Source organism: Telopea speciosissima, unplaced genomic scaffold, assembly GCF_018873765.1.
Source record: "Telopea speciosissima isolate NSW1024214 ecotype Mountain lineage unplaced genomic scaffold, Tspe_v1 Tspe_v1.0044, whole genome shotgun sequence".
NCBI classification, from domain to species: domain Eukaryota; kingdom Viridiplantae; phylum Streptophyta; class Magnoliopsida; order Proteales; family Proteaceae; genus Telopea; species Telopea speciosissima.
Genome location: NW_025317380.1, coordinates 123453 through 151181, shown reverse-complemented (window position 1 = coordinate 151181; position 27729 = coordinate 123453). Strand labels below are relative to the sequence as shown.

Sequence of the window (27729 nt, the reverse complement as noted above, 5' to 3'; positions counted from 1 at the left end):
ATCAACCTTGAGAGTGAAGACATGGATCTTGAAGGAGAAGGTACCACTCTCAATCGTAGTACAAACCGTTTAAAGAAAAGGGCTTCTACATCTAGCAAATAATCAAGCCCAATCAAAGAAAAAGAAAGCAGGTGTTGATAAGGTTGCCACCCATTAAAAATGATAGCCAAGGCAATGTCTCCATATCAACCAAGGAGGCTGATTTTGCAACTAAGTTACATGAAGCAATTGGTGCCATTCCAGGGATTGACTTTCACAAGAAAATGGTTATCAAAGAGTATTTGATGGAGAAGAAGGATAAGGCTACTCTATTCTTGACTGCTCCTTCTAAGAGAGGCCTGAAATGATTGACTATTATCTTCAAATGATGGAATAGAAGGGCAATTTTATTTGATGCTTTGGGTGGAAGACTTGGTTATGAACTTATGACTTTCTGTTTCGAGATATTAAACAGTTGACATGGATGTTTTGTGATTTTGTGTTTATGAACTTATGACTTAGAGTTTATATTTATGTGGTGGTTATCTTTAGAATGGCATCTTGGAACAATTTTATCAAATGGTACTGTTTGTTTCATTTTATGAACAGCTCAATGTGTTGATTTCATTTCTTTCTGTCATTTTTTATGCTTGACATGGAGGTGATAATTTTTATTATTTTCCTAATATATTGACGCATTATTGCCCTTCCAAAGAAGGTCCTTCGACCTTTATTATCTAGGGCTTTGAAAAATCTCCTCAAATTTTAGATGTGATCTCGATTCTGATTTTTTGGTTCTCACCCTATAATCAGCCATTGGATCGTTTGTTATTTACTTATGTTCTTCAATTTTCAATGTACCCAGATGGACATTATTGGTAGATGCGAAATTTGTCAAAGTAGATGTAACGTATTTACATCAACTACGACGAATAATCCGAGAAGAAAATTCTTCAAATGCCCTGTTCACATGTTTTTTTTTTATGTGGGTGGATCACTTGAGAATGTGTGATGTGGAAAAGGTCGGTGCAAGGTCCGTAGGTGCACGGGAGGATCGGACATAGGGCGAGATTTTTGTGTTGCCCCAATTCCACCTGCAGATATGGCTATCATACAATTTTCCTCTTTAATATTATTGTCATTGTAATAATTCATTCTTACTCATTTTCATAAAATTTTTTGTTTTCATTTTCTAGCAGGGAAAATATACTCGGTTGTGGATTCTTTAAATTTATTAATGATGGACAAACATCCTCCTCGGACAACCAAGCGAGGAATACCGACAAACATGAACCAACCATCCTACCGACTTCAAGTCAATCCAAAGAAAATCTGGAGAGAATCCTTACTAGTAAAATCAAAGATTCAAAACAACAAACAAGATTATGTGAGCATACAAAGACGTTGGAAGAGATACTTGATGTCGTAAAAACATTAGATCTTAACAGTGATGTATTTTGAGAAGATGAACTCTCATATGTATGTACTTCAATTCAATACAATGTATTCCATATTTGGCGTGACTTATTATCCATGCTTTTGTGGACTTGAAATATCATATCACCACTTACTACAGATTTTTATATTAGTATGGATACAAAAAAATTGGAAAGATCACATATTGAAGTGTCATGTCACCACTTACAATTTTTTTATCTTTTTTTAATAAATTATCATTAAATTTATGCATATGTTGTATATAAAAAAATTTTTAAATTAAAAGTTATTTCAAGTAGAATCCAACTAATGGATTCATGGGTAACCAAACAATTTTGAATATGGATTCAGGAAGAATCCAACTCGGACTTCGGGAAACCAAACAGTCTTATATATGGATTCAATTGATTCCACTTGACAGAACGAGCAACCAAACAGCTTTTCAACTGGATTCCACCGACGATTTTGGGTAACCAAACAGGTTTTTATCGGATCCAAATCCACATGAACCGATTCTTAAGAATCCGATCCAATTTAAGAATCCGGCTCCTACGACACCTCCAACCAAACACGTCCTTAGGGATTTGAGAGAATATGGGTTTGGGGTTTGGGCATGGTTTGTGTAACCTTTGAACCGGTTGGGTTGGGCAGTTTAGGGGTTCAAGTCATGGTTCAATGGTCTCATAAAGGTTTGTACAAAAATTTGAAATTTTTTGAATACTTTCATTCTGAAACGTTGGATGACTACTTTGACACGTGGTGATCTGTGAGAGTTTGAAAGTAAGATAGAAGTATGAATGGAAGTAGAAGAGTACGGTTGGGTAATTTTGTCTAAAGATGACTTGGGTAATTTTATCTTTTTATATGTCTTTTTTAACAGAATTAGTCACTTAGGGTACGGTTGATAGTAATTATAAAAAGTAGGGAGGGCGATGATATTTTTTAAAACTTAGATACTGGATTGATATTAAGGATACTTAGAGAGGAGGGGATGATATTTTCCCAAAGATGAAAGATGAAATAAGAAGAAAAATAAAAGAAGAGGGCACGGCTAATGGCTATGGGAATAGAATGGGATCCCCTCTGTTATCTGTCTCGTGGGTTTATATATCTCTTGGTGTTTAAAAAAAGAAGTTTAATACTAAGAAAGCATGAGAGATAGACGGCTAATGGCTATGGGAATAGAATCGGATCCCCTCTCTAATCTGTCCGTGGGTTTATATATCTCTCGGTGTTTAAAAAAAAAGTTTAATAATAAGAAAGCATGAGAGATAGAGGAGATGTAGGAATAAAGAATCCGTGAGTGATTTGAGTAGCAGAGAGAGAGAGAGAGAGAGAGAAGTGGAATAAAACTAGGAAAGGTGGGATAATCCGTGGCTGTTTTTGTAATTGGCTTTTAAAAAGAATAATATAAAAAAAGGAAACAAAAACAAAGAAGGAAAACGTGCGAAATGGAGGAGAGGTAGAGGGAGATGGCGATTTGGAAACTAAGAGAGAGGACAGGGAGAGAGAGAAAGAATTAAAGTTGGAATAGAGAAATAACCCGTAGTAGATGAGAGGGAGATATTAGGGAGGAGAGAGAGAGAGAGTTTAATCTTAAATTATCTATTTTGATTAAAATTCTGTTTTTGAGAATCTCTCTCCTCACTGGCCCTAGGTGGACTCAACCTGAGAATTAAAGTTGCTCCAATTAATATTCCGGATAGTATGAGCCCAATATCGGATATCTTCCAAGATTTCCCAATTTTATAAAATGATGATTATGCTTTTGGATCTTCAAGAAAACTTCTTCCCATCTCGCCCTTGATCACTTGTGAGTCGATCCATGGGTAGACTGGTACTGTGTAGCATTGAACTACTCCGATCTGATTTTCTTAATTTAGTCTCTGAAAATGTATTTTTCTCCAATTCTTCCTATATGTCGAAAATACCCTGTACCTTGAAAAAGATAGATAACATTCAAGATAGTTCCATTCTAAACAGATAAAATACATAATTAAATGAAATATTTTCACACATAAATGTGCTAATCACTCCTATCTCACCAATATATATATATATATATATCATTTACTGGTTTGTCACGTGTGGCCTCAACCTCTATGGCTGCCTTAACCGAAACTGCACTAGATTTCCCAACACTTCCAGAATTATTTGAGTTTTTAATCTCAACTGCACCACTTGAAATCACACTTCCAGTTCCATTTGAATTTTTAAACTCAACTGCTCCACGTGGAACCACACTTCTAGAATTATTTGAATAATTAATCTCAACTACGCCACCTGTCTTCTCTCTAACTGCTGGAACTGATTGATCAGTTGGAGTCGCCGGCGCCACCTTGTCTGAAACGCCAGAAGAAACCTCCGGCGGTAAGGAGCGTTTTCCTTTTGCCCTGCGTCCCCTTGGACGACGCTGCCAATTCTCCTCGACCTGCATGGCATCATGAACCAAATCACGTTATTCCTGAGACTTATTGATGGCAGCAATAGGACAATATTTATCAACTTACACACACACACTGCACAGTCGAGTGGAGGGGACCAGTACGTCATAGTGTACTACTGTACTGGTTGTTCAACCAGTGTGCCATCTTCCTGAGCGATAAAAATAGAAGCAGGAAGCCTGTCAGCGGCTTTGATGGAGATGCAAATGCATGCAAAAGACAGCCACTTACCCATGGAACCGTCTTCCTATCGGTCCAACTCGGACGACCAAGAACACTTGCAATCCTACCCAAACATCGATCACCCCAATAATAATATTTTTTAGGTTTAGTCCGTACATCCCTGACCCACAGTGGCAACTCTATTTCCTCTTTCAAATCTAATTTTTTATTATTTTTTTTGGTAAGCTTTCTAATCTAATTTATTACACTATTATCAAATCCTCGTACTTTCTTCCGGATTATTCTTCGCGGAAACCAGAGATAAAACGAGGTCCCGCGGCTGGTTCCTTCTCCATTCTTCTCCGTCCCTTCTACTTCTGACGACCCGTGACCGTGGTTCTTCTGTTCTTCAGGCCGGCCGCCGGCGATTGCAACGGTAGATTCGTGTAAGGTATTTTTTTGAAATCTTTTTTCTTTTTTAAGGTGGGTTTCTGATGTTGTGAAGATTTGTGATTTTCCTGAATTGTGATCCATGAGGACCTTGGCTGTTTGTAATGTCATTTACAGCATTTTTTTTTTTTTTTATTTTCTTTGTGATCCATGAGGAACTTTACGGTTTGTGATTGAGTTTGGAGGTTATTGGCTTAAGTGTGTGAGTGTGTGTGTCACACAAAGTGTGGGATGATCCAACTCTTGCTTCTGCTTCTTGTTTAATATGATATTAAATCTAAGTTTCCTTACTGCTGTTTTTAATCTATTTACTTTTGTATGTTGTTCTGATTTCTGAGATCAATCCATATTCTGCTATCAATTCTTGGTTCTAGAACAGTCCTAATCCAACTAAGATCTTTCATATATAACTTTAAATATAGCCATTGGATTATTGCATTAATTGCATGATACCCAACCATGGGTGAAAAGGAATCTTGATCATTTGCAAGCTAAGGCCCCATATCTGTTCCTACAAGATTTAAAGTAGAACATTTTATTTTGTTTGTGTTTTTGTTTTTTTCTTTTCCTGATTTACTTTCCCCTGTTGCTTGTGAATCTTGCACCCATCTTTCTCTATTATCCTTAGCTCCATTTACAATTAAATTGATGATAATGGAGGTGCTGCAGGAGAGATATGCAAAAACAAAAGAATCTAACTAGCAACAAATAATAATTATAGTGAGTGTGACCGATAAACTTCTATTATATAGTGAATATATGTCCGTATTTTTGCTCCTGCATTTTTTTAGAGCCACCGTATTAAAAATCGTATTGTAATATTGTCAAAGCGTTTTATTGTATCGGATTTTTTGAAAAGTATTATTGCCATAAAATCTATTTGACTGTCGTATGTATCCGTTCCCGTATTATTACCGTTTTCAAACTTACTAACTGTTTCATGTGAGGACTTGGAAGAAGGTTACATCACTCCAACACCGGTGAGGCGGAAAAATTTTTGATCCCATTTCCTCTTTGGTTCTCTCTCTCTCTCTCCCCGAAAAAATGGTGAAGCGTCCCGTGAAGTACTTTGTGGTAATTTCTCTCTTTTTTTTCCTTTTGATTCTTATGGTATGTGCGCTATGAGATTTTGTGGTTTTAAGATGAAGGTGGGATGACTCGAGCAGGTGGATGCATTCACTGACACGGCGTTTAAGGGAAACCCAGCGGCAGTGTGTTTGTTGGAAAAAGAAGAAGAGCAAGATGAGAAATGGATGCAAGCTGTGGCCAGGGAATTCAACATTTCGCAAACTTGTTTCTTGACTCCGATTTCCTCTACCCAATCGGATGCTAATGACCGTTCTGTCACGCGATTCCACCTCCGCTGGTTTACTCCTTTAATTGAGGTTCGTTTTGATGTTCTTCTACAATCTATCACCTCTCTTCATCTCTATACCCCCACTCACTCTGCCCCTGTAGAAGAGGAGGAAAAAAAAAAAAAAAAAAAAGTTACATTCAATTTTTAGTGTAGTGATTCCAAACTTTAGATTCTCCATATTATCTGTTTTTACGATTTCTAAGAGAAACACAATTTTGCTTTTCATGGAAATGTACTCACTGAAACCCTGAAAACCAAATCTGAAGTTTCCGTGTTCCTGAATTCTTTGTTTTTTTTTTTCTTGCTTTCTTTCTTTTCCTGTGTAATTAAAGTTTAGTTAAAACTTGTTTATTTTATTTGATTTATTTTTAAATTCGGAAAAATTTCACGGACACCCCCTAAAAGTATCCAATATCTCAGAAACTTACCATACTTGGTCAAAATGTCACAGACACCCCAAACGTTAAGCACAATTAGTACCCAAAGGTGAAATATCCATTTTACCCCTTAGTTATTTAAATAAAAGGACAAAACTGTCATTTCATCTTCTTCCCTCTATGGATGTGGCTCCGCGACCATCACTTGCTCCGCTACGGCGACCATGGAATCAACGCATGCAGCTGCCCCATTTGCGAGAGGAGTCTCTTGACGAGAGCCGTTCTTGTCTCGTTCTAATGGCGTGGCTGTTTACAACACATGCTAAGTTTGCATTGCGGTTCGCACCAACTCCGGCGTCGTCATCGGATGGGCGAGAAGTGTGTGAATTCGCTGCAAATGTCGCTTCTTAGTCGGAACATCTATATTCCACAGCCCAACGCGACATGCGACACAATCCTTTGTTTCTGCGGGATTCGGCTTCATCAGATCACCTGCTTAGTTGTCCCGCTGCGTTTAATTTCTTCACACTATAACGCCACGCCCACTGCCGCCGTTAGGAACTTGGAGCGGAATTGCAAAAACTCCTCCTATTCGGCTTCGGGTGCCTTGGAGCCCTCGAGAGGGCTAGTAATCTCTCTCTCTCTCTCTCTCTCTCTCTCTCTCACACACACACACACACACACACACACACACACAAAGACATTTTCCCACAAGAGCATTTCCGATGAGGATTACTTCCCCTATTTTTATCAATTTGATTCGTTGCAATTTTCTACAAAATTACTACTTGTTTAGTCGGTGTTTTTCATTCAAATATAGTATTAAAAATCAAAATATGATGAAAAAAATTCTCTCTCTCTCCACTTATTCATTTTTTATTTTTAAATTTTGAATTCTTGCCAATGGGAAGAACAGAACAAAGTTTCTAGTGGGTGGAGCAAGAAAAATTAGGAAATGGCCGAAAAAAGTATTTGCTCTATATGTATTCTACAGTCTAGTCTCCACTCTTTCTATGTTTTCCTTTTGTTGTGATGAAATTGGTAAATTCTGTTTGTGTTCCTCTCCGTCTATCGCCAATCTGCAACCTTTGCTTTCGTTTTCATCCGCGGATGGCAATGGCGAGATAGGCGAGTATTCTGTGTTTGTTTCCTTTTCTGTTTCATATAGCATAAGACTTTTTTGGACTACGCCATACGTTGGTGGGTTAGGGTTTTAATTTGCGAGTTAGGGTTTTTATGGGGTTGGATTGCTGAGAGCATGCTCGGGCGGAGGAGACTGGAGAGGGTGGTGGAGGGGTTGCAAGGGAGCAAGAGAAGGAGGGCTAGAGGGGTTGGCGGTGGCAGTGGTGGTGGCGGCAGTGGAAGAAACAGCAGAAGGAGAAGAAGGAGAAGAAGAAGGAGAGAAAAAAGGAATAACAAAAAAGTATTGAATAAAAACAAGGGCAAAATTGTCTTTTTCTAAAAATTAACTTCTAACATCATTAATTCATCAGTAAGGGTATTACAGGGATTTCACCGTGGTAAGGGTAATTTTGCCATTTAAAAAGAGTTAACAGACACTTAACTGCAGAGACTAACGGAGTGGACTAAATTGAAATAAATTCATAAAAATAGGGGGTGTCTGTGACATTTTGATTAAGTATGGTAAGTTTCTGAGATATTGAATACTTTTAAGGGGTGTCCGTGAAAATTTCCCTCTAAATTTTAATTTCTCAGTTGGTTTTAAGCTGGCCCACTTTCTTTTGTTTTTTCTTTTAAGTGGAAGTTTAAGTTTTTTCTTCTACATATAATTTACATATATATAATATAATAATGTATGGGAAGGTATTGGGTTCTTATGGTTGAGTCATGATGCATGACTCAAGGGGTTTGTGTTTTTATTATTACCTTCCAGCAGAGAGTTGAGTAGTGCAGAATAAAATCTCATGGTTTATTGGCCGTGTAATTTAAGAATTTTTTTTATTACTTTTCTTAATTGAGTTATGAAGAACTACATTTTTTTTTTTTTTTTTGGTGCATTTTTAATAATGAAGGCAGATTCTCTATTAGTTGGTACGATTCTGGTTTGTTGGGTAAATTCATGAAATCTCTCATGGTAGAGGTAGACAAACAATACCATGTTATGCATTGGGCACATTCATGTGATAGGACTAACCAACTAACTGCCATAGGCATTCCTACTATACTAGAAAGGAACTGTTCCAATTAACCTTAAAACCCACCTGGTATGTAGTTGATTTATGCGGAGCTATTAGAGTACTGGGATCCATTAGATTTGAGTTGGGTGTAGCTCCGATACATGATAAACTATGAGAATGTTGTTTGAGGTGACACGGCCATGTTCAATGTAGACCTGTGGATGCTCCAGTCTGGAGGAGTGACTTGATTCAGATTGATAAAGGTAAAAGAGTAAGGAATAGACCTAAAATAACCCTAGAAGAGGTGGTGACGAAAGACATGCATAGCCTAGGCCTTATACCACATATAATTTCGAATAGAGTTGAGTGGAGGGCAAGGATCCATGTAGCTGACCCCATTTAATTGGAATAAGGCATTGTTGTTGTTGTATTAGTGTGAGATCCACTTTTGGGGGATTGAGTCAAAGCAACAACAAGAGTATTCTTGGGTTCCTAATCACCAAACCATTAATAATGACCAAGAAACCAATTACTAGGACCGGGGGAGACTACAACAGATCAGTCTGATGAAGATATAACTCTAGTCGAGTGTACTTAATTGGATGGAGAACACATCTAAAACCAGAATTAGAAAGTTAGGAAACAGCATATAAACGGAGATTATTGGTCTCAATCAATAACAGTTACAGAAATCACAAAAGGAGTCCTGCACCAGATTAGAAAGCAGAGAAATAGAACTTACAAAATCGGAAACGGTGGCTGAAAAACAGCAAGTAAGGTCCTCTAACCCTGTAGCGCCATGCGCAAGTCAATGGAATGGAAATATGGGATTCAAACAGCTCATGATGTCGTTCGATAGAAACAAGGTGAGCAGTGAGATTAGAAATAAGGAAACTAATAGTAAATAAAAGTAGAACAGCTTACCAGTGGAAGAAGAAAGAAAGAAAGGGATATGATCTCCCACCAACTAGGAGATGGCCTCTCACCAATCTCCACTTTGGAATGTCACCAAGGTTTGCTGTCTCTCACAGCATGGGTGTTTCTCATACTCACACATATGCACAAACCACACATTCAATGGCTGTCAAAATCGTTGAAGGCTAGGAATTACTACCTCCTATGTCTATAAATTGCCTTGTTACAAAATAGAAATTCCCCTTGGCTAATGGAGAGTATAGCAAAATAACAACTAAATAAAACTTACAAGCAAATAGAAACTCAAAATCTATAAAAAAAAAACGCATACCCGTGCACGAGGCTTCCACCATTGTGGGGTCCGGGGAGGGTCATAATGTTCGCAGCCTTACCCCGCTTTCTCAAATATGCTGTAACCTAAAAATCTTGTGTTGTGGGTGTGCTTCTTGTGGTTGTGCATGTGTGTATATTGAAAGTGCTTTTGTCTGCAAGAAGGGTGTGCTTCTTGTGGCTGTGCATGTGTGTATATTGGAAGTGCTTTTGTCTGTAGGATGGGTGTACACAGGACTGTATGTCTGATTATTATCAATGCCAGCAGTGGGTTGCAAATTTGAGTTGAGCCAGTCAAATAGAAAGAGAAAATTTTAAATACACTGATACACCCCCCCCTTCTCAGTGTCAGCCATTGTCCAACACTTAATGACTAAGAAACAGAAAATAACTACTTAACCCCGCATGGGTTTTAAATCCCTAATATTTGGGCTTATAAAATTGTCCCATTACAAAAGTAAACCCAAAAATATAAAGCCCATGGCCCATAAAACCCACTGGACACTCAAAGTCTGCGATCACATGTTGATTCCCCTCATCACTACAAAATTCAAGACGAATTTTTTCAAGTTGGGGAGAGTTGATGCAGATTCATCACCAAATAGGGCTTGTTTCATTAGAAATAAGTCTAGGGTTGGAGTTACATACATGTTGGGCCTTTGAATCCCATGAGTTTCTAATGTAATAGGCCACTTTTCTGGGCCTAAATTAGGGGTACATAGGTTGTATACGGGATTAGCCCAATACTTAGTTTTTATTGTGTGTTTTTAATTGAACCGGTTTAAATTGGTTGCATCCAATTGGTTCAATTGGTCTAATTTAAGTGAAGTGATCCTATTGGCTAAGAGGTTCTTATATCCTATTGGCTACTAGGGAATCTTCTTTATTTTAAGTAGTTTAAGTTGTTTTTAAGTCATTAGGACTCTATTTTGAGTCTATTTCAGTTTCCTAGTGTTTAAGTTAGCTAATAGGTTAAGGATTGGGTTAGGCCATTCCTTTTTAGTGTCTAAGTCTATTTTTGAGTCTTCTATATAAGTTTGTAAGGGAGGCCAATTGAATACGAATTTGATTAATAAAAATTAGTTTTATGCTTCTTGCTCTGTTCTTGTCTTTGCTCCATCGTGAGTGTGCCTTGTGAGTAATATCAAGGTTGAAGGGATTGGTGGATCTCCAATCGACTCCTTGCATCGTGAAGATCGGGAGACCCCATTGTTCATCTTCAAAGCTGCTACTATTGAAGACCAACAACAAGTAAGAAATTCTGCAACTATTCTTCTTCCTTCTAGAAGGTCACATACAAGGTGATTTTTGAGATCTACCAAACCAGCCATCCGATTGAACTCAGATTTTCACCATACGTCTATTAACCCTAATTTGGGAAGCGATTCAAATTTGACCTAATTCCTGTGGCCTGATTTGAATATATTCTCATATTTCCCATTCTGCCCCTACCTCCAATAAAACACAGTTTCAGACCTTCAACCATACTCGATTCTGATTTCATGCTTAGAATAAGTAGTTGATTTCATGACATGATAATTCTGAAATTAGTAACCAAATCATATCTCTAAACCCTAGAATCCCCTTCTCCTACCTCCATTAGGAATTGTCTTAAATAACCTTATCTTGCTGCCCAACTCACCTAACCTACTTCCATTCACTCAAACATCATAAAACCTATACCATTAGACTTCCCTACACCTGCCCATCATTACTATATAAGACAACTCTAACCTAAACCTAACTTTAACCCTAATTTTGACCTAAAACTCAAGTTTCACCCATTCGGATGACCTGTTCAGATTAGATCCTGGTTGAACTAGCTCCTAGTAGGTCTCCTACCTATCTAGGACTACATTAAGTGGTATCAAAGCCATGGATGAGCATGGCCAGCCCATTACCTCTGTCTCCATCGACTCTTTGAACAAAATTCGGAGAAGCTTATTCATGCTAGTCAAAGGGCTATAAGTGAAACATTGCGAGTGAATTGAGCAACACCAAACTACTCCAGAGGAGCAACAACATTCCCCTAGAAAAGGACAAATATCAAGTCAATTCAGAGCACAAAGAGCCCCAAGGACAGATCAATACAGAGAAGACAGAGATTACGAGGGATCGACGTAGGCATGACAGAGAGATCATAGTGAAGATAGGAACAGAGGATACAAGATTACAGGAGACGCCATAGACCTCCGAGGGGTATGAGTTGAGAGACTATGATGGCAAACCAAATCCACAGGTATTTTGTGATGTTAGTGCTTTAGATGATTATTTTAATTGGTATGATTTGCTTGAGCATAGGAAAATGAGACTAGCACATACCAAGCTAGTGGGACCAACACATAATTGGTGGAGAACCCGGATGGATTATCCCGACTACCGTGATAGAGAACCTATTACATGGGCAGAGATGAAAGAAGATCTGAGTAAGAAATATTTCCCACGGACGTTCGAGCTCTACAACAAGGTAACTTAAATTCCCATCGACAACATCACCACCAAAAAGCCTTCAAATCAAGACAACTTGAAGCCTCCATCAATGAGATTCCGTTTGCAAGTTGAAGAGTGTTGAAAATCTGACATCACCAGTGTTAAATCAGCGGCTGAATACAAATGTACATTGCCAACGAAAATTGAGAGAGCACAAGTTGAAGACAAAGTGAAGTGATCACGGTGAATTGTGATGAAAAGAAAGAGACAATGCCTGGAGCTTCAAAGATGGAAAGTCAACATGCGGAAGATTCTCTAAGAGGTCTACCTTGAAGAAGTCAAAGTAGACAAAGTGAAACAATGAGAAGATGAAGAGGTGGTTGAGAATATTCCACAGGAGATCAATGATATTCAAGATGTTGTTCTTGTAGAGGTGGAGCTTGTATCTCAAGTATTAGATGAGAAGGTTGCTAACACTAAAGACTCTATGGATAGGGCATTCACGATTGGTGCTGATTCGAGGTAGAGCACATAGAGTTTGTTATGCCACCATGGTTCTTCGAAGAGAAAGCTCCACGCCTTGAAGACTATATTCCTAATGTTCTGCTTCATCGAAATTCTGTTTGGGGATGGTCAAAGCTATTGATCACATGTTGATTCCCCCTCATCACTACAAAATTCGAGGACGAATTTTTTCAAGTTGGGGAGAGTTGATGCAGATTCATCACCAAATAGGGCTTGTTTCATTAGAAATAAGTCTAGGGTTGGGTTACATACCTGTTGGGCCTTTGATCCCATGAGTTTCTAATGTAATAGGCCACTTTTCTGGGCCTAAATTAGGGGTACATAGGTTGCATACGGGATTAGCCCAATACTAAGTTTTTATTGTGTGTTTTTAATTGAACCTGGTTTAAATTGGTTGCATCCAATTGGTTCAATTGGTCTAATTTAAGTGAAGTGATCCTATTGGCTAAGAGGTTCTTATATCCTATTGGCTGCTAGGGAATCTTCTTTATTTTAAGTAGTTTAAGTTGTTTTTAAGTTATTAGGACTCTATTTTGAGTCTATTTTAGTTTCCTAGTCAGTTTAAGTTAGCTTATAGGTTAAGGATTGGATTAGGCCAATCCTTTTTAGTGTCTAAGTCTATTTTTGAGTCTTCTATATAAGTTTGTAAGGGAGGCCAGCATTGAATACGAATTTGATTAATAAAAATTAGCTTTATGCTTGTTGCCTTTGTTGCTGCCTTTGCTCCATTGTGAGTGTGCCTTGTGAGTAATATCAAGGTTGAAGGGATTGGTGGATCTCCAATCGACTCCTTGCATCGTGAAGATCGAGAGGGCTGCTACTTATCTCCTTGTACCGTGAAGATCGGGACACCCCATTGTTCATCTTCAAAGCTGCTACCATTGAAGACCTGCAACAAGTAAGAAATTCAACTATTCTTCTTCCTTCTAGAAGGTCACATACAAGGTGATTTTTGAGATCTACCAAACCAGCCATCCGATTAAACTCATATTTTCACCATACCTCTATTAACCCTAATTTGGGAAGTGATTCAAATTTGACCTAATTCCTGTGGCCTGATTTGAATATATTCTCATATTTCCCATTCTACCCCTACCTCCATTAAAACACAGTTTCAGACCTTCAACCATACTCGATTCTGATTTCATGCTCAGAATAAGTAGTTGATTTCATGACATGATAATTCTGAAATTAGTAACCAAATCATATCTCTAAACCTTAGAATCCCCTTCTCCTACCTCCATTAGGAATTGTCTCAAATAACCTTATCTTGCTGCCCAACTCACCTAACCTACTTGCATTCACTCAAACATCATAAAACCTATACCATTAGACTTCCCTACACCTGCCCATCATTACTATATAAGGCAACTCTAACCTAAACCTAACTTTAACCCTAATTTTGACCTAAAACTCAAGTTTCTCCCATTCGGATGACCTGTTCAGATTAGATCCTGGTTGAACTAGCTCCTATTAGGTCTCCTACCTATCTAGGACTACATTACCCCCCTTCTCAGTGTCAGCCATTGTCCAACACTTAATGACTAAGAAACAGAAAATAACTACTTAACCCCGCATGGGTTTTAAATCCCTAATATTTGGGCTTATAAAATTGTCCCATTACAAAAGTAAACCCAAAACTATAAAGCCCATGGCCCATACAACCCACTGGACACTCAAAATTACACATAATAGCCTATTTTTGGTCCAGTTCGATGGCCTGGTTTGCTGCTTCCGTTCTTGTTCTCTTGAACTATATCAATATTTCTAGTGGAACATCCCCTGCAAAGTTGCCTTCCCATAGTTCATGACGCTGAAGGTAGCACCGAGGAACAGTCAACCCAGAGAGAAGCGTTTTGGACCTTTCATTCACCATATACAAAATGTGCTCATGTTCACTAGTTACCATTGTATAGTACCAATGGGTTCTGCTAAATTTCATACATTGGCTAGTTGTCAATATGTCAATTGTTTTCGCACTTGTTGGTAAATACATTCCCACATAATTCGTTTTCATTTTTATCTACAGGTCAAGCTTTGCGGTCATGGAACCTTGGCATCTGCACATTTTCTCTTTGCATACAGGATAGCAAGAACAGATGTTATCGAGTTCGTCACACTATCTGGAATTCTGATTGCTAAAAGGATTCCTACAGGAAGCAACAATGTGGACGCGTCAAAGTTCTCAGATGGCGACCCAGAGGAGCACTTCTCTATAGAATTAGACTTCCCTGCGTTTCCTGTGCTCGAGTGTGAATCAGAGATATTCCATCACTTCCTGAAACCCCGAATGGCGCTCCGTGGTCAATATAAGTAAAACATTGAAGCCGGTGGTGGTGACATCTATGTACTTATTTTATCCCATTCATTTATAATGACACTTGATTATGGATATTTTAGGGTACTTCATTTGTGTAGGTTTGAATCAGTATGCTAGAAGGAGCATGCAGGTAACAACTGTAGTAACATGTTTTTAGTGGGCTTTAACTTGGTGACAACTTAACGACTTTCATTTCAATAATTGATAGAGTTGGAAGCCTCTGCTATTCTTAATCCTAGTTCATCTCCTGTTTCTTGCTTAATGCTTGTAGCATTGCATGTAATTTGACACTGGCTATCCCAGGTTGTACCATTGGATAAGAATAAGTGTTGTTTACCCACTTCAGGCACCACATGTTTGTTGGAAGCTAGGCGGATGCCTTTTTTTTAGCTCCAATTATAGAAATTTTTGGCATTTGTACTTGAAAGAGGGAACTTGGTTGCATTTTCTTAGGTCGAGCTCTCATCCGGAAAGGCACATTGCGATTTAAAACCACAATTGGATGAGATACGGAAATGTCCTGCTAGAGGGCTCATTGTTACAGGGCCTGCTCCCGACGGATCTGGATTTGATTTCTTGATCGCTTTTTAGTCCAAAGACGGGACTTAATGAGGTAACTTCTTTGTTACTTATGAACATAAAATGGACTCGGTTTATTTATTTATCTTTCATTTATGAATATGTATTCTTGTTGACAGTAATTTTCTTTTTGAAATGTAACTAATATTTACAGACAACTAGTCACTCTCATTATTATTATTAATACTTAGAAACTTATGTTGTAGAAGTAAATGTGAACGATTGAGCCACGCTTTATCATTTAATTAGTTAATGGAATAAATTTATTCCTTTCACTTTTCTTTTCCTTTATAACTTTCAATCGTAATGAAATCACAAAAACTTCCATTTATCTTGCAGGATCCTGTTTGTGGAAGCATACACTGTGCTTTAGTGCCCTATTGGAGCAAAAAGCTGGGAAAATGTGATTTTGTTGCATACATGGTATCTTCTTTAACTCTCCTCTCTTTCTATCATAAGATTTCTCAATAACACAAATTATATGGATTAGGCATCTCCAAGGGGTGGAGTACTGGAATTGCATTTAGATGAGACAAACCAGAGAGTACTGATTCGAGGCAAAGCTGTTATTGTCATGGAAGGTTCCTTATTAGCATAGCCAAGGAAATAACTCCCTTTTCCTTGGAATGATATGATATGTTAATTGTACCCTTAAATACTTGTGCTGATTGCAAAACCTTGTATTTGCATTGAATGAATGTCTACCAAGTTTAAAATCTAATATTATTGGCTTCTAAGTGATACATACAGTGCATTCATGTCTTTTAATTAGTAAGCATTAATTTAAAGAGAGAAATTTCATTGAAATAGAGAAAATTATACAGTCCATCCCCAAGAAATATTTCACCACCAGAAAATCTTACAGCCACAAAACCCACCCAGTCACCATCTCCATATCCACATAGCATCCCACAATTCCCCACATTTATACCTCCATGAAAATTAAAATGTCAATTTTACTCCCTGCCCAAAGTATCACACACTCGTTACAAAACACTCCAAAAAAATGGGAAGTTTATAATTTTCCAGGGTAAGAATTTACTACCTTCTCTTTCTACTAACCAATAGCTCCCTCAGAAAAAAGCATCACCTCTGTAAAAAGTTTTGGGGGAAGCATTTCTTGTGGGGAAGTGTGGCCCCTGCATGCATGCGTGCATGGGTGCAGGCCAATGGGAATGTGTGTAGAAGCATCAGGCGGGCTTCAAAGTAAATTTAAGCTTTAAGCAAGTAAGAGCCTTGAAGAGTTGCTTGGGCTTACTTTGTGTGATCTAATAGGTGGACCATATATACATATTTTTTTCCAGTTTTCATGTTTCTTTAAAATAATAATACGATCATGAGATCATAATCTCTATTCACATAGGATATGGAAAGATTGGGTGGGTTTATGTAATACATGATTTCACATTTATCTCACAAGTCAATTTTAAGCCTGAAATGAGTATTGGAAGTGGTTAAAAAGTAAATTTTTAGAAAAAAAATCTCATTATAAGTTGAAAAGGGCAAAATAAATTCACCACTTCATACATACAATCAACAAGTCACCCTATAAAAAATGTTCATATCATCAAGGCAAGCATGTGGAAACATGAATAAACACGGGTGGGTTCATGCATTAATAGATAACACATCTTTCTCCTTAAGCAACTTTCATCTAAAGTAAGGGAGAGGGTTAGGCATGCCATCAGCTATCGATAAACTAGCGGCATACATCATTCACATGGTTGAACACTGGAGGGCAAATGGATCTTTTACAAAAGGGAAGGAGGGAGGATGACACATGTTGTGCATCCTGGGCGTGCCCAGCCTTTTCCCCTAAAGTAAACATAAAAAATGGTTAAAATCTGAATTAAAAGTTTCATATAAAGGTTTCCCCCACACTACCCATATGGGGGAGAGGAAGAGAATCTCCCTAGTCACACCAATCAGCACGTGAGAATGGGTTTTGTTAATAGGAGCTCAAAAGATCAGGAAAGAGAGAAAAATATGTGAGGAAATCCGAGTTTTTCTTGTTTGGTTAGACCCCAAAGAGAGTTGAGCTCAGGACATCTTATTTGTAAGGTAAACATTGGTTCTATGAGAAGGCATGTGAAAGAATTCCCACAAAGTTAGCATAGAATATATTTTTCCCAATCACAATATGCTATTTCCTTGTATTGGAATCAAGTTTCATGATTTAATTTCCTTAGTTTGAATTCCTTCAACTTTAATTTATTAAGGTTGTGTTTGTTTGTCACGACATCAATAGAATAGGAAAAAAAAAACAGAAGATTCGGTATTGATTTTTTGCTCCAAATTTTCTATGCGTTTGGTTGTCCATTGACAGACAGAAGATTCAGTTTTTTCTTTAAATTTAAATTTACCTCGAAAATAGCACAAATTTCTAATTTTGTAAAAAAAGAAGTCTCCCCAAAAAATTGTAAGAAAAAATGGATTTTCACAAGAAAAATCCTAAAAGAGAGAAAAAGAGAAGGGATCATGGCCGTGTGCACGCAAATGGCTGAAATAGTAATGGATTTAGAGGGCGGAAGTCACAGCTGTTGGGAATAAACCCGATGCACAACGGAATTTGGATCGGGTCAATGTTCGTAGTTCATGATCAAGAGTAGGGAAGAAACAATTTCAAAATAACATTCATGGTTACCTCAGAGTCGCAAGTAAAGCTCCTCCTATAGATAATGGGTCTTCTAACTTGTGCAAACTTGGAGATTGAAAAATCATTCAACACTTTGAAGCTTGATCAATCATTGCAACCTTTTAGAAGAACACAAAAATCACCAAAGCCTCTTTAGTTCTCTAACTCAAGTCTCACACACACCACTACAAGAGAGGGGGGAGAGAGAGAAATCGTGGGAGGGGGAGAGAGCACTGCCAAAATCGTGGGAGGCTCCTCCCTCTCCCTCTTTTATAGTTGGAGATCCTTGGGTCTCAAGTAACCTCCTTCCATCTTTGCCTTGACTCAATCTTCCATTTTGGTGTTTTGTGAATCTTCTAATTTTTTCAACTCTAATTTGCTACTAAAGTGAAGACATAGAATCTCAAAAGGGATATAATCGTTCTAAATTATGGTTCATGAGATATTCTCATATATCTCTTGCCATAATATAAACAGATATTTAACCATAAATATTTTGTTCTCCCCTACAATGCCATGTGTCCAATAAACTCTTTTATTGTACATAAACCCTTCCACTTTCCTAATATCCCATAATGAATTATAGGGTATGTACTTTAATGCTACTAATCCCCCAATCATCATGTACGTTGATCGAGTGAATATGTGATTGAGATCGGACGGCTGAAAAACTTTGAAATCAATTTTCAATATAATTTATATAGTAATTTTATATTGAAAATAAATTAATAAAACATTTCGAATAAACACTGGATCCGATTTAGTTCCGACCAATCACTTTCTCTCTCTTGGATATTCCCGCTGCGACAAGTGGATTCCATGTTGAGAATACTTTTTGTTTACAATGCGGGTTCACGAGTGTATCGGTTTATAGTCCTATTGGACATCAACCATTGGTTTACCAAAATCCGTAATGCCACACTGCAACAAATGGAATCTCTTAGGTCAAAGGGTCATCGAGTGACAGGTAAGTATATCACACACACAACTAGTAGCAATGCATAAGATATACGCACTAGATTCTCATCTATACACGTTCTCGACGTGTACCCACATCCATGCACCGAAATCACCATTTCTCGTGACATACGATATGGAAACCATATAAACGGGATGTCCAGTCCCATTTCTAGTTCAGAGAAGTTTTAGGTAAAGACTACATATATGACATGTCTAATATACAACCTAAAATCTACTGGGGGCATATTTGTATGTGTATGGGTAAAGGTATTTGGAACGGTCTTTGGTGAGCAGCCTGGTGGACAACTGTGATTTTTGCCAAGTTGAAGGATGATGTGGCTTTTCTAGGCTATTCAGTTTATCGAGAACCCTCTTGATTGGCTGCATTTCAAATTTTGAAGCCTACCCAATGTATAGGCAGCAGTGTAATTGACTTGTTTTCCAAATTTCAATTGTCAAAATTTTGACTATTCCGACGAAACTGCCAAAATGTGACTTCCATTTTGCTGTATGGCGAACTACATTTTTTTTCCTCACATGAGTAAAGGAGAGTTTAGGCAACATCTTCATGTCTCTAGTAATTAGGATTTATGTTACAAGTTCTGCAAATTTTCTCCACATTGATTGAAATACAAATGGATTCGCTATTTCAGGTTGCTCCCTATGTTGCAAAGTTTGCATCTCTGTTTTTTTTTTTTTTTTTTTTTCTCTTTTATGAGCAAATATACTTTCAACCCAAATAGAAAACCATTAGATATTTTTTGTAACTTGCACCTAATTTGCAAATAAACTCCATTGCTGGACCATAATGATTGTTCAAAAGATTCTAGAGTAAAGAAGAATGATTTTTTGAACATAATTTTAGACTCTTAGTATCTTTAATGGGTCTGGCTCATCTGAAATGACTTCCATTTATCTTCCAGGATCCTGTTTGTGGAAGTGCACACTGTGCCTTGGTGCCTTATTGGAGCAAAAAACTGGGAAAATGCGATCTTGTTGCATACATGGTATTCCTCTTTCACTACTTCACTCTCTCTCTTTTTTTTGTTTTTTCACACAAACACATACTTGAGATTTCTGGAACAATAATACATTTTCTTTGGATTAGGCATCTCCAAGGGGTGGAGTACTGGACTTGCATTTAGATGAGGCAAACCAAAGAGTACTGATTCGAGGCAAAGCTGTTGTTGTAATGGAAGGTTTCCTATTTTCCTAGCTTAGGAAATATCTCCCTCTTCCTTGGAGTTCTTTTTAAAAGTATGTTTTGTAAATTGTACCTGTATTTTGTAATTTTAAAACTATGTTTTCAGTTTCTTTTGTTCCCTTAAGTAGCTGTGCATTTGAAGACTAGTTTGCTAGTTCAATAGATTTTCAGAGGGAGTTTCCGGAGATCTTCTTCTTTACTATTGTTCTGGAGATCCTTTCCTGATTGTATTGTTCTTGCAATTGGTATGAATACTTCGAACATCTCACAGTTGCTTGCGGACAATCGTGTTCATATTCATGTTCTCATTTCCATTGCCATCATCTCCATTACCAACCCAACCAAACAAACATTAGGTGGGAAACGTTACATTTTACTCAAGGGTGTCAATTAAAATTCCGAATTCAGATGGTTTTGGGATCTGATTTTGGAATCGATTAATGGCTACATGGGTGTCTACAATGGGGATTCTTACTCTCCAATAAGCTCTATCTGAGGTCTTACTTGGCACAAGACCCTAACTGTACATGTCATTCTTCACAACCTCACTTATGGTCATTTTGGCCCGTATCTAACTCTTTTAGCTCCTTCAATTGAAATCAGATCACGCCTCCTTATTGGGGCGTCCCCACTCCTCAGGCCTCCTTTGTACATGGCCAAAACATCTTAGACGACATTCTTGAAGTTTGTCACTGATCAGGGCAACTCCCACATCAGCTCTAAATCTCTAATACATCTGTTCTGCATTTTATCATTCTTAGTTTTGCCGTACATCCATCTTAACATCCTCATCTCTGCAACACATAGCTCTTAAGAATCGCTTAAGAGCTAGAATTGAACATTTCTCATTATTAAAAAGGATTGTATCCTAATTTTAGAACCGTTTAATAAATGAGACAGTTTTAGGATTGGCCCCTCGGGATCAGAACTAATTCAAAACAGTCAGATTACCCATTCCACCTCCATTGTGCTATCGTGCGTGCTCTCATTGGTTGGTGCATGCGACTACACTATTGATCTGCTACCAATTTTTATTAATTTTTTGAAAATTATTTTATAATCTTAATACCTCGTGTCACTATCCTATCGGCCATAGCACCGATCCGAATCGGTATCGGATTTTACTAAATCAATGATCCAAGTTGACATCATTATCATCCATGCATGTACCATATACGAATGTGATAGGCTCATAGTTTTCTTTATTATACTATGCTAGGACGACATTACAGCTCAGCAATGCGTGTCGTTTGTCGTGTCACTAGTCACGAGTCACGATTCAAGATTCACGATTCACGAGCATTCCATGTTTCAGGTGAGGACTTGGGAAGAAGGTTACATCACTCCAACACTCCTCACAGGCTCACAAATAAAATACACGGAAAAAAAAAACTCGCGCAGGAAGAATCTTTCTGGTCTCCTCATCGGTTTTCTCTCTCTCTCTCTCTCTCCGAAAAAATGGTGAAGCGTCCCGTGAAGTACTCTGTGGTAATTTCTCTGTCTTTTCCTTTGGATTCTTATGGTCTGTGCGCTTTGAGATTTTGTGGTTTTAAGATGAAGCTGGGATGACTCGAGCAGGTGGACGCGTTCACTGACACGGCGTTTAAGGGAAACCCAGCGGCAGTGTGTTTGTTGGAGAAAGAAGAAGAGCAAGATGAGAAATGGATGCAAGCTGTTGCCGCGGAATTCAACATTTCCGAAACTTGTTTCTTGACTCCGATTTCCTCTACCCAATCGGATGCTAATGACCATTCTGTCACGCGATTCCACCTCCGCTGGTTTACTCCTTTAGTTGAGGTTCGTTTTGATGTTCTTCTACCATCTATCACCTCTGTTCATCTCTATATCCCCACTCACTCTGCCCCGGGAGAATAAAAAAAAAATTTGCATTCAATTTTTAGTGTAGTGATTCCAAACTTTAGATTCTCCATATTATCTGTTTTTACGATTTCGAAGAGAAACACAATTTACCTTTTCCTGGAAATGTACTCACTGAAACCCTGAGAATCTGAAATTTCGGTGTTCTTGAATTCTATTTTTTTTTCTGTTTAATTAAAGTTTATTTAAAACTTGTTTATTTTATTTGATTTATTTCTAAATTTTAATTTCTCAGTTGGTTTTAAGCTGGCCCACTTTCTTTTGTTTTTTGTTTAAGTGGAAGTTTAAATTTTTTCTTCTACATATAATTTACATATATATAATATAGTAATGTATGGGAAGGTAGTGGGTTCTTATGGTTGAGTCATGATTCATGACTCAAGGGGTTTGTGTTTTTTTTTATTTATTTAAAGTGTTGCTATGTGTGGCTGTTGTTCCTACTCCAGGACTATAGAAGGCTCCACACTTTTTTTGGGTGTGGGTGTGGGTGTGGGTGGGGGTGGGGGGAGAGTGTTGGAGGATTGTACTAGTAATTTTATTCTTTTCGATTTATCACTTCTTTATAGCCTTTTGGTTGATTCTCATGTAAGTGATTACTGTTGTAAATTAGATCTAGGAAGCTGTAGTATCTAGTAGTTGGCCACCATTATTACCTTCCAGCAGAGAGTTGAGTAGTGCAGAATAAAATCTCATGGTTTATTGGCCGTGTAATTTAAGAAATTTTTTTTATTACTTCTCTTAATTGAGTTATGAAGAACTACATTGTTTTTTTTTTGTTGCATTTTTAATATTGAAGGTAGCTTCTCTATTAGTTGGTACGATTCTGGTTTGTTTGGTAAATTCATGAAATCTCTCATGGTAGAAAAACAATACCATGTTATGCATTGGGCACATTCATGTGATAGGACTAACCGACTAACTGCCATAGGCCTTCCTACTATACTAGAAAGGAACTGTTCCAATTAACCTTAAAGCCCACCTGGTATGTAGTTGATTTATGCGGAGCTATTAGAGTGGGATCCATTAGAGCTGAGTTGGGTGTAGCTCTGATACATGATAAACTATGAGAATGTTGTTTGAGGTGGCACGTCCATGTTCAACGGAGACCTTTGGATGTTCCAGTCTGGAGGAGTGACTTGATTTAGATTGATAAAGCTAAAAGAGCCAGGGATAGGCCTAAAATAACCCTAGGAGAGGTGGTGACGAAGACATGCATAGCCTAGGCCTTATACCACATATAATTTCAAATAGAGCCGAGTAGAGGGCAAGGATCCATGTAGCGTAACCCCATTTAGTTGGGATAAGGCCTTGTTGTTGTTTTATTAGTGTGAGATCCACTTTTTGGGGATTGAGTCAAAGCAATAACAAGAGTATTCTTGGGTTCCTAATCACCAAACCATTAATGACCAAGAAACCAATTACCAGGACCGCAGGGAGACCACAACAGATCAGTCTGATGAAGATATAACTCTAGTCGAATGTACTTAATTGGGTGGAGAGCATATCTTCAAAATTTGATCAAAATCTGATGGTTAGATATGAAGTTATGGGGGTGATACAGAATTAGCAAGTTTCTAAAACCAGAATTAGAAAGTTAGGAAACAGCGTATAAACGGAGATTATTGGTCTCAATCAATAACAGTTACAGAAATCACAAAAGGAGTCCTGCTCCAGATTAGAAAGCAGAGAAATAGAACTTACAAAATCGGAAACGGTGGCTGAAAAACAGCAAGTAAGGCCTCTAACCTTGTAGCGCCATGCGCAAGTCAATGGAATGGAAGTATGCGATTCAAACAGCTGATGTCGCTCGGAAGAAACAAGGTGAGAAGTGAGATTAGAAATAAGGAAACTAATAGTAAATAACAGTAGAACAGCTTACCAGTGGAACAAGAAAGAAAGAAAGGGATATGTTGATCTCCCACCAACTAGGAGATGGCCTCTCACCAATCTCCACCTCGAAATGTCACCAAGGTTTGCTGTCTCTCACAGCATGGGTGTTTCTCATACTCACACACATGCACAAACCACACATTCAATGGCTGTCAAAGTCGTTGAAGGCTAGGAATTACTTCCTCCTATGTTTATAAATTGCCTTGTTACAAAATAGAAATTCCCCTTGGCTAATGGAGAGTATAGCAAAATAGCAACTAAATAAAACTTACAAGGAAATAGAAACTCAAAATCTATAAAAAAAAAGGCATACCCAGTGCACGAGGCTCCCGCCATTGTGGGGTCTGGGGAGGGTCATAATGTTCGCAGCCTTACCCCTGCTTTCGCAGAGAGGCTGTAACCTAAAAATCTTGTGTTGTGGTTGTGCTTCTTGTGGTTGTGCATGTGTGTATATTGAAAGTGCTTTTGTCTGCAGGAAGGGTGTGCTTCTTGTGGCTGTGCATGTGTGTATATTGGAAGTGCTTTTGTCTCAGAGGATGGGTGTACACAGGACTGTATGTCTGATTATTATCAATGCCAGAAGTGGGCTGCAAGTTTGAGTTGAGCCAGTCAGATAAAAAGGGAAAATTTTAAATACACTGATACACTCCCCTCTTAGTGTCAGCCATTGTCCACCACTTAATGACTAAGAAACAGAAAATAACTACTTAACCCCGCATGGGACTTAAATCCCTAATATTTGGGCTTATAGAATTGTCCCATTACAAAAATAAACCCAAAAATATAAAGCCCATGGCCCATACAACCCATTGGACACTCAAAATTACACGTAATAGCCTATTCTTGGTCCAGTTTGATGGCCTGGTTTGTTGCTTCCGTTATTGTTCTCTTGAACTACATCAATATTTCTAGTGGAACATCCCCTGCAAATTTGCCTTCCCATAGTTCATGATCTTGAAGGTAGCACCGAGGAACGATCAACCGAGAGAAGCGTTTTGGACCTTTGGTGTACCATATACAAATTGGAACTAATTGAATGATGATTCCCCTTCCTACCGTGCTCATGATCACTAGTTACCATCGTATAGTACCAATGGGTTCTCGCTAAATTTCATACATTGGCTAGTTGTCGATAGGTCAATTGCTTTCACTTTGTTGGTAAATAAATTTCCACATAATTCGTTTTCATTTTTATCTATAGGTCAAGCTTTGCGGTCATGGAACCTTGGCATCTGCACATTTTCTCTTTGCATACGGGATAGCAAGAACAGATGTTATTGAGTTTGTCACACTATCCGGAGTTCGATTGCTAAAAGGATTCCTACGAGGAAGCAATGTGGACGCGTCAAAGTTCTCGAGATGGCTACCCGAAGAGCACTTCTCTATAGAATTAGACTTCCCTACAATTCCTGTGCTTGAGTGTGAATCTGCAGATATTCCATCACTTCCAGAAACCCCGAATGGCGCTCGTGGTCAATATAAGTAAAACAGTGAAGCCGGTGGTGGTGACCTCTATGTACTTGTTTTATCCCATTCATTTATAATGACACTTGATTATAGATATATTAGGGTGCTTCATTTGTGTAGGTTTGAATCAGTATGCTAGAAGCAGCATTCAGGTAACAAGTGTAGTAACACGTTTTTAGTGTGCTTTAACTTGGGGACAACTTAACGACTTTCATTTCAATAATTGATAGAGTTGGAAGCCTCTGCTTTTCTTAATCCTAGTTCGTCTCCTGTTTCTTGCTTAATGCTTGTAGCATTGCATGTAATTTGACACTGACTATCCCAGGTTGTACCATTGGATAAGAATATGTGTTGTTTACCCACTCCAGGCACCACATGTTTGTTGGAAGCTAGGCGGATGCCTTTTTTGTAGCTCCAATATAGAAATTTTTGGCATTTGTACTGAAAGAGGTTACTTGGTTGCATTTTCTTAGGTCGAGCTCTCATCCGGAAAGACTGTTGCAGATTTAAAACCACAATTGGATGAGATACGAAAATGTCCTGCTAGAGGGCTCATTGTTACAGGGCCTGCTCCCGACGGATCTGGATTTGATTTCTTCAGTCGCTTTTTTAGTCCAAAGATGGGAATTAATGAGGTAACTTCTTTGTTACTTATGAACATAAAATGGACTTGGTTTATTTATTTATCTTTCATTTATGAATACGTATTGTAATGGCCTTGTTGACAGTAATTTCCTTTTTGAAATGTAACTAATATTTACAGACAACTAGTCACTCTCATTATTATTAATACTTAGAAACTTATGTTGTAGAAGTAAATGTGAAAGATTGAGCCACGCTTTATCATTTAATTAGTTAATGGAATAAATTTATTCCTTTCACTTTTCTTTTCCTTTTTAACTTTCAATCGTAATGAAATCACAAAAACTTGCACCTATGGGTGTCAATCATGTAATGATTTTGTTTTTCTTGTGCTTGCTACATATACTTGTGCTTTGTCACAGTGACTAATTACTGAGGATTCTTGTGCTAGATGCTAGTTATACTTCGTTTGACTTATCTTTTTGTTTTGGAAGAAAATTTTCAATTCTTGGTGTTTATCATTTATATAAACTGTCGCTATGTTAAGTGGCATAATATCTTGGACTTTAGTAAATCTGTATCCTGTTTCCATATAGTAATTGGTACTTGGGCAACTTAAATTTGGACATGATCTCTTAATGGATATTATCTATACATCTAGTTGTTGGCGTGAATGTTGTACCAAACTAATGAAGATTTTTAGTTATATCGTTGTGGAACATTGCAAGCATCTTCCATCTTTTCTTTTCCTCTTTTGGTTTTTTTTTAATAGTTCTAAAGCTCTCTTGTTTTCTGATTGTCTATTGATTGTTTTTCTAGAAGTTAGGTAGTAGAGACTGACTTGGAGTAAAGAAATTAACTCTTGTTTGTAATAGTTGCTGTACAAAAACAATGTGGTTTCTGCAGTGAAATAGTTTTTACGTGGTTTGATTCTATTATGTGCAAATAAACTCCATTATTGGACCATGATGATTGTTCAAAAGATTATAAAGTGAGAAGAATAATTTTTTGAACAGAATTTTAGACTGTTAGTATCCTTAATTGGTCTGGCTCATTGGAAATGGCTTCCATTTATCTTGCAGGATCCTGTTTGTGGAAGCGTACATTGTGCTTTAGTGCCCTATTGGAGTAAAAAGCTGGGAAAATGTGATCTTGTTGCATACATGGTATCCTCTTTAACTCTCCTCTCTTTCTATCACAGACACAAACACATGCATGAGATTTCTCAATAACACAAATTATATGGATTAGGCATCTCCAAGGGGTGGAGTACTGGAATTGCATTTAGATGAGACAAACCAGAGAGTACTGATTCGAGGCAAAGCTGTTACTGTCATGGAAGGTTCCTTATTAGCATAACCAAGGAAATTACTCCCTTTTCCTTGGAATTGTATGTAAATTGTACCAATATTTTGGAATTTTAAAAGTATTTTTTCCCCCTTAAATACTTGTATTGATTGCTAGACCTTGTATTTGCATTGAATGAATGTCTACCAAGTTTTAAATCTAATACTATTGGTTTCTCTCGTTTATTAATCTTCTAAGCGATACATACAGTGCATTCATGTCTTTTAATTAGTAAGCATTAATTTAAAGGGAGGGATCAACAGTGAAGGAAGCATTTGCCCATGTACTTTTATCAATTTAAGCGAATTTCCCAGAATTTTACA

General features: G+C 37.8%; 1 protein-coding gene and 1 pseudogene across 1 annotated transcript; both read left to right on the top strand.

The window, feature by feature from the left end:
• Nucleotides 1-5470: 5470 nt before the first annotated feature.
• LOC122647399 lies at nt 5471-27729 on the top strand (annotated as a pseudogene).
• On the top strand, nt 5488-20389 carry LOC122647398 (phenazine biosynthesis-like domain-containing protein 1). Its single transcript, XM_043840816.1, has 8 exons — nt 5488-5546; nt 5639-5857; nt 14574-14847; nt 14945-14994; nt 15783-15866; nt 19962-20045; nt 20147-20237; nt 20349-20389. Exons 1-8 carry the CDS (start codon nt 5517-5519, stop codon nt 20387-20389), a joined length of 873 nt encoding a protein of 290 aa, XP_043696751.1. The 5' UTR covers nt 5488-5516.

Bases quoted from the DNA above. Each gene is read 5' to 3' on its own strand.
- LOC122647398 (XM_043840816.1), top strand. From the start codon at position 5,517: ATGGTGAAGCGTCCCGTGAAGTACTTTGTG. The intron at 5,547-5,638 runs GTAATTTCTCTC...TGACTCGAGCAG, and splicing joins GTCCCGTGAAGTACTTTGTG to GTGGATGCATTCACTGACAC. The intron at 15,867-19,961 runs GTATCTTCTTTA...TTTATCTTCCAG, and splicing joins GTGATTTTGTTGCATACATG to GATCCTGTTTGTGGAAGTGC.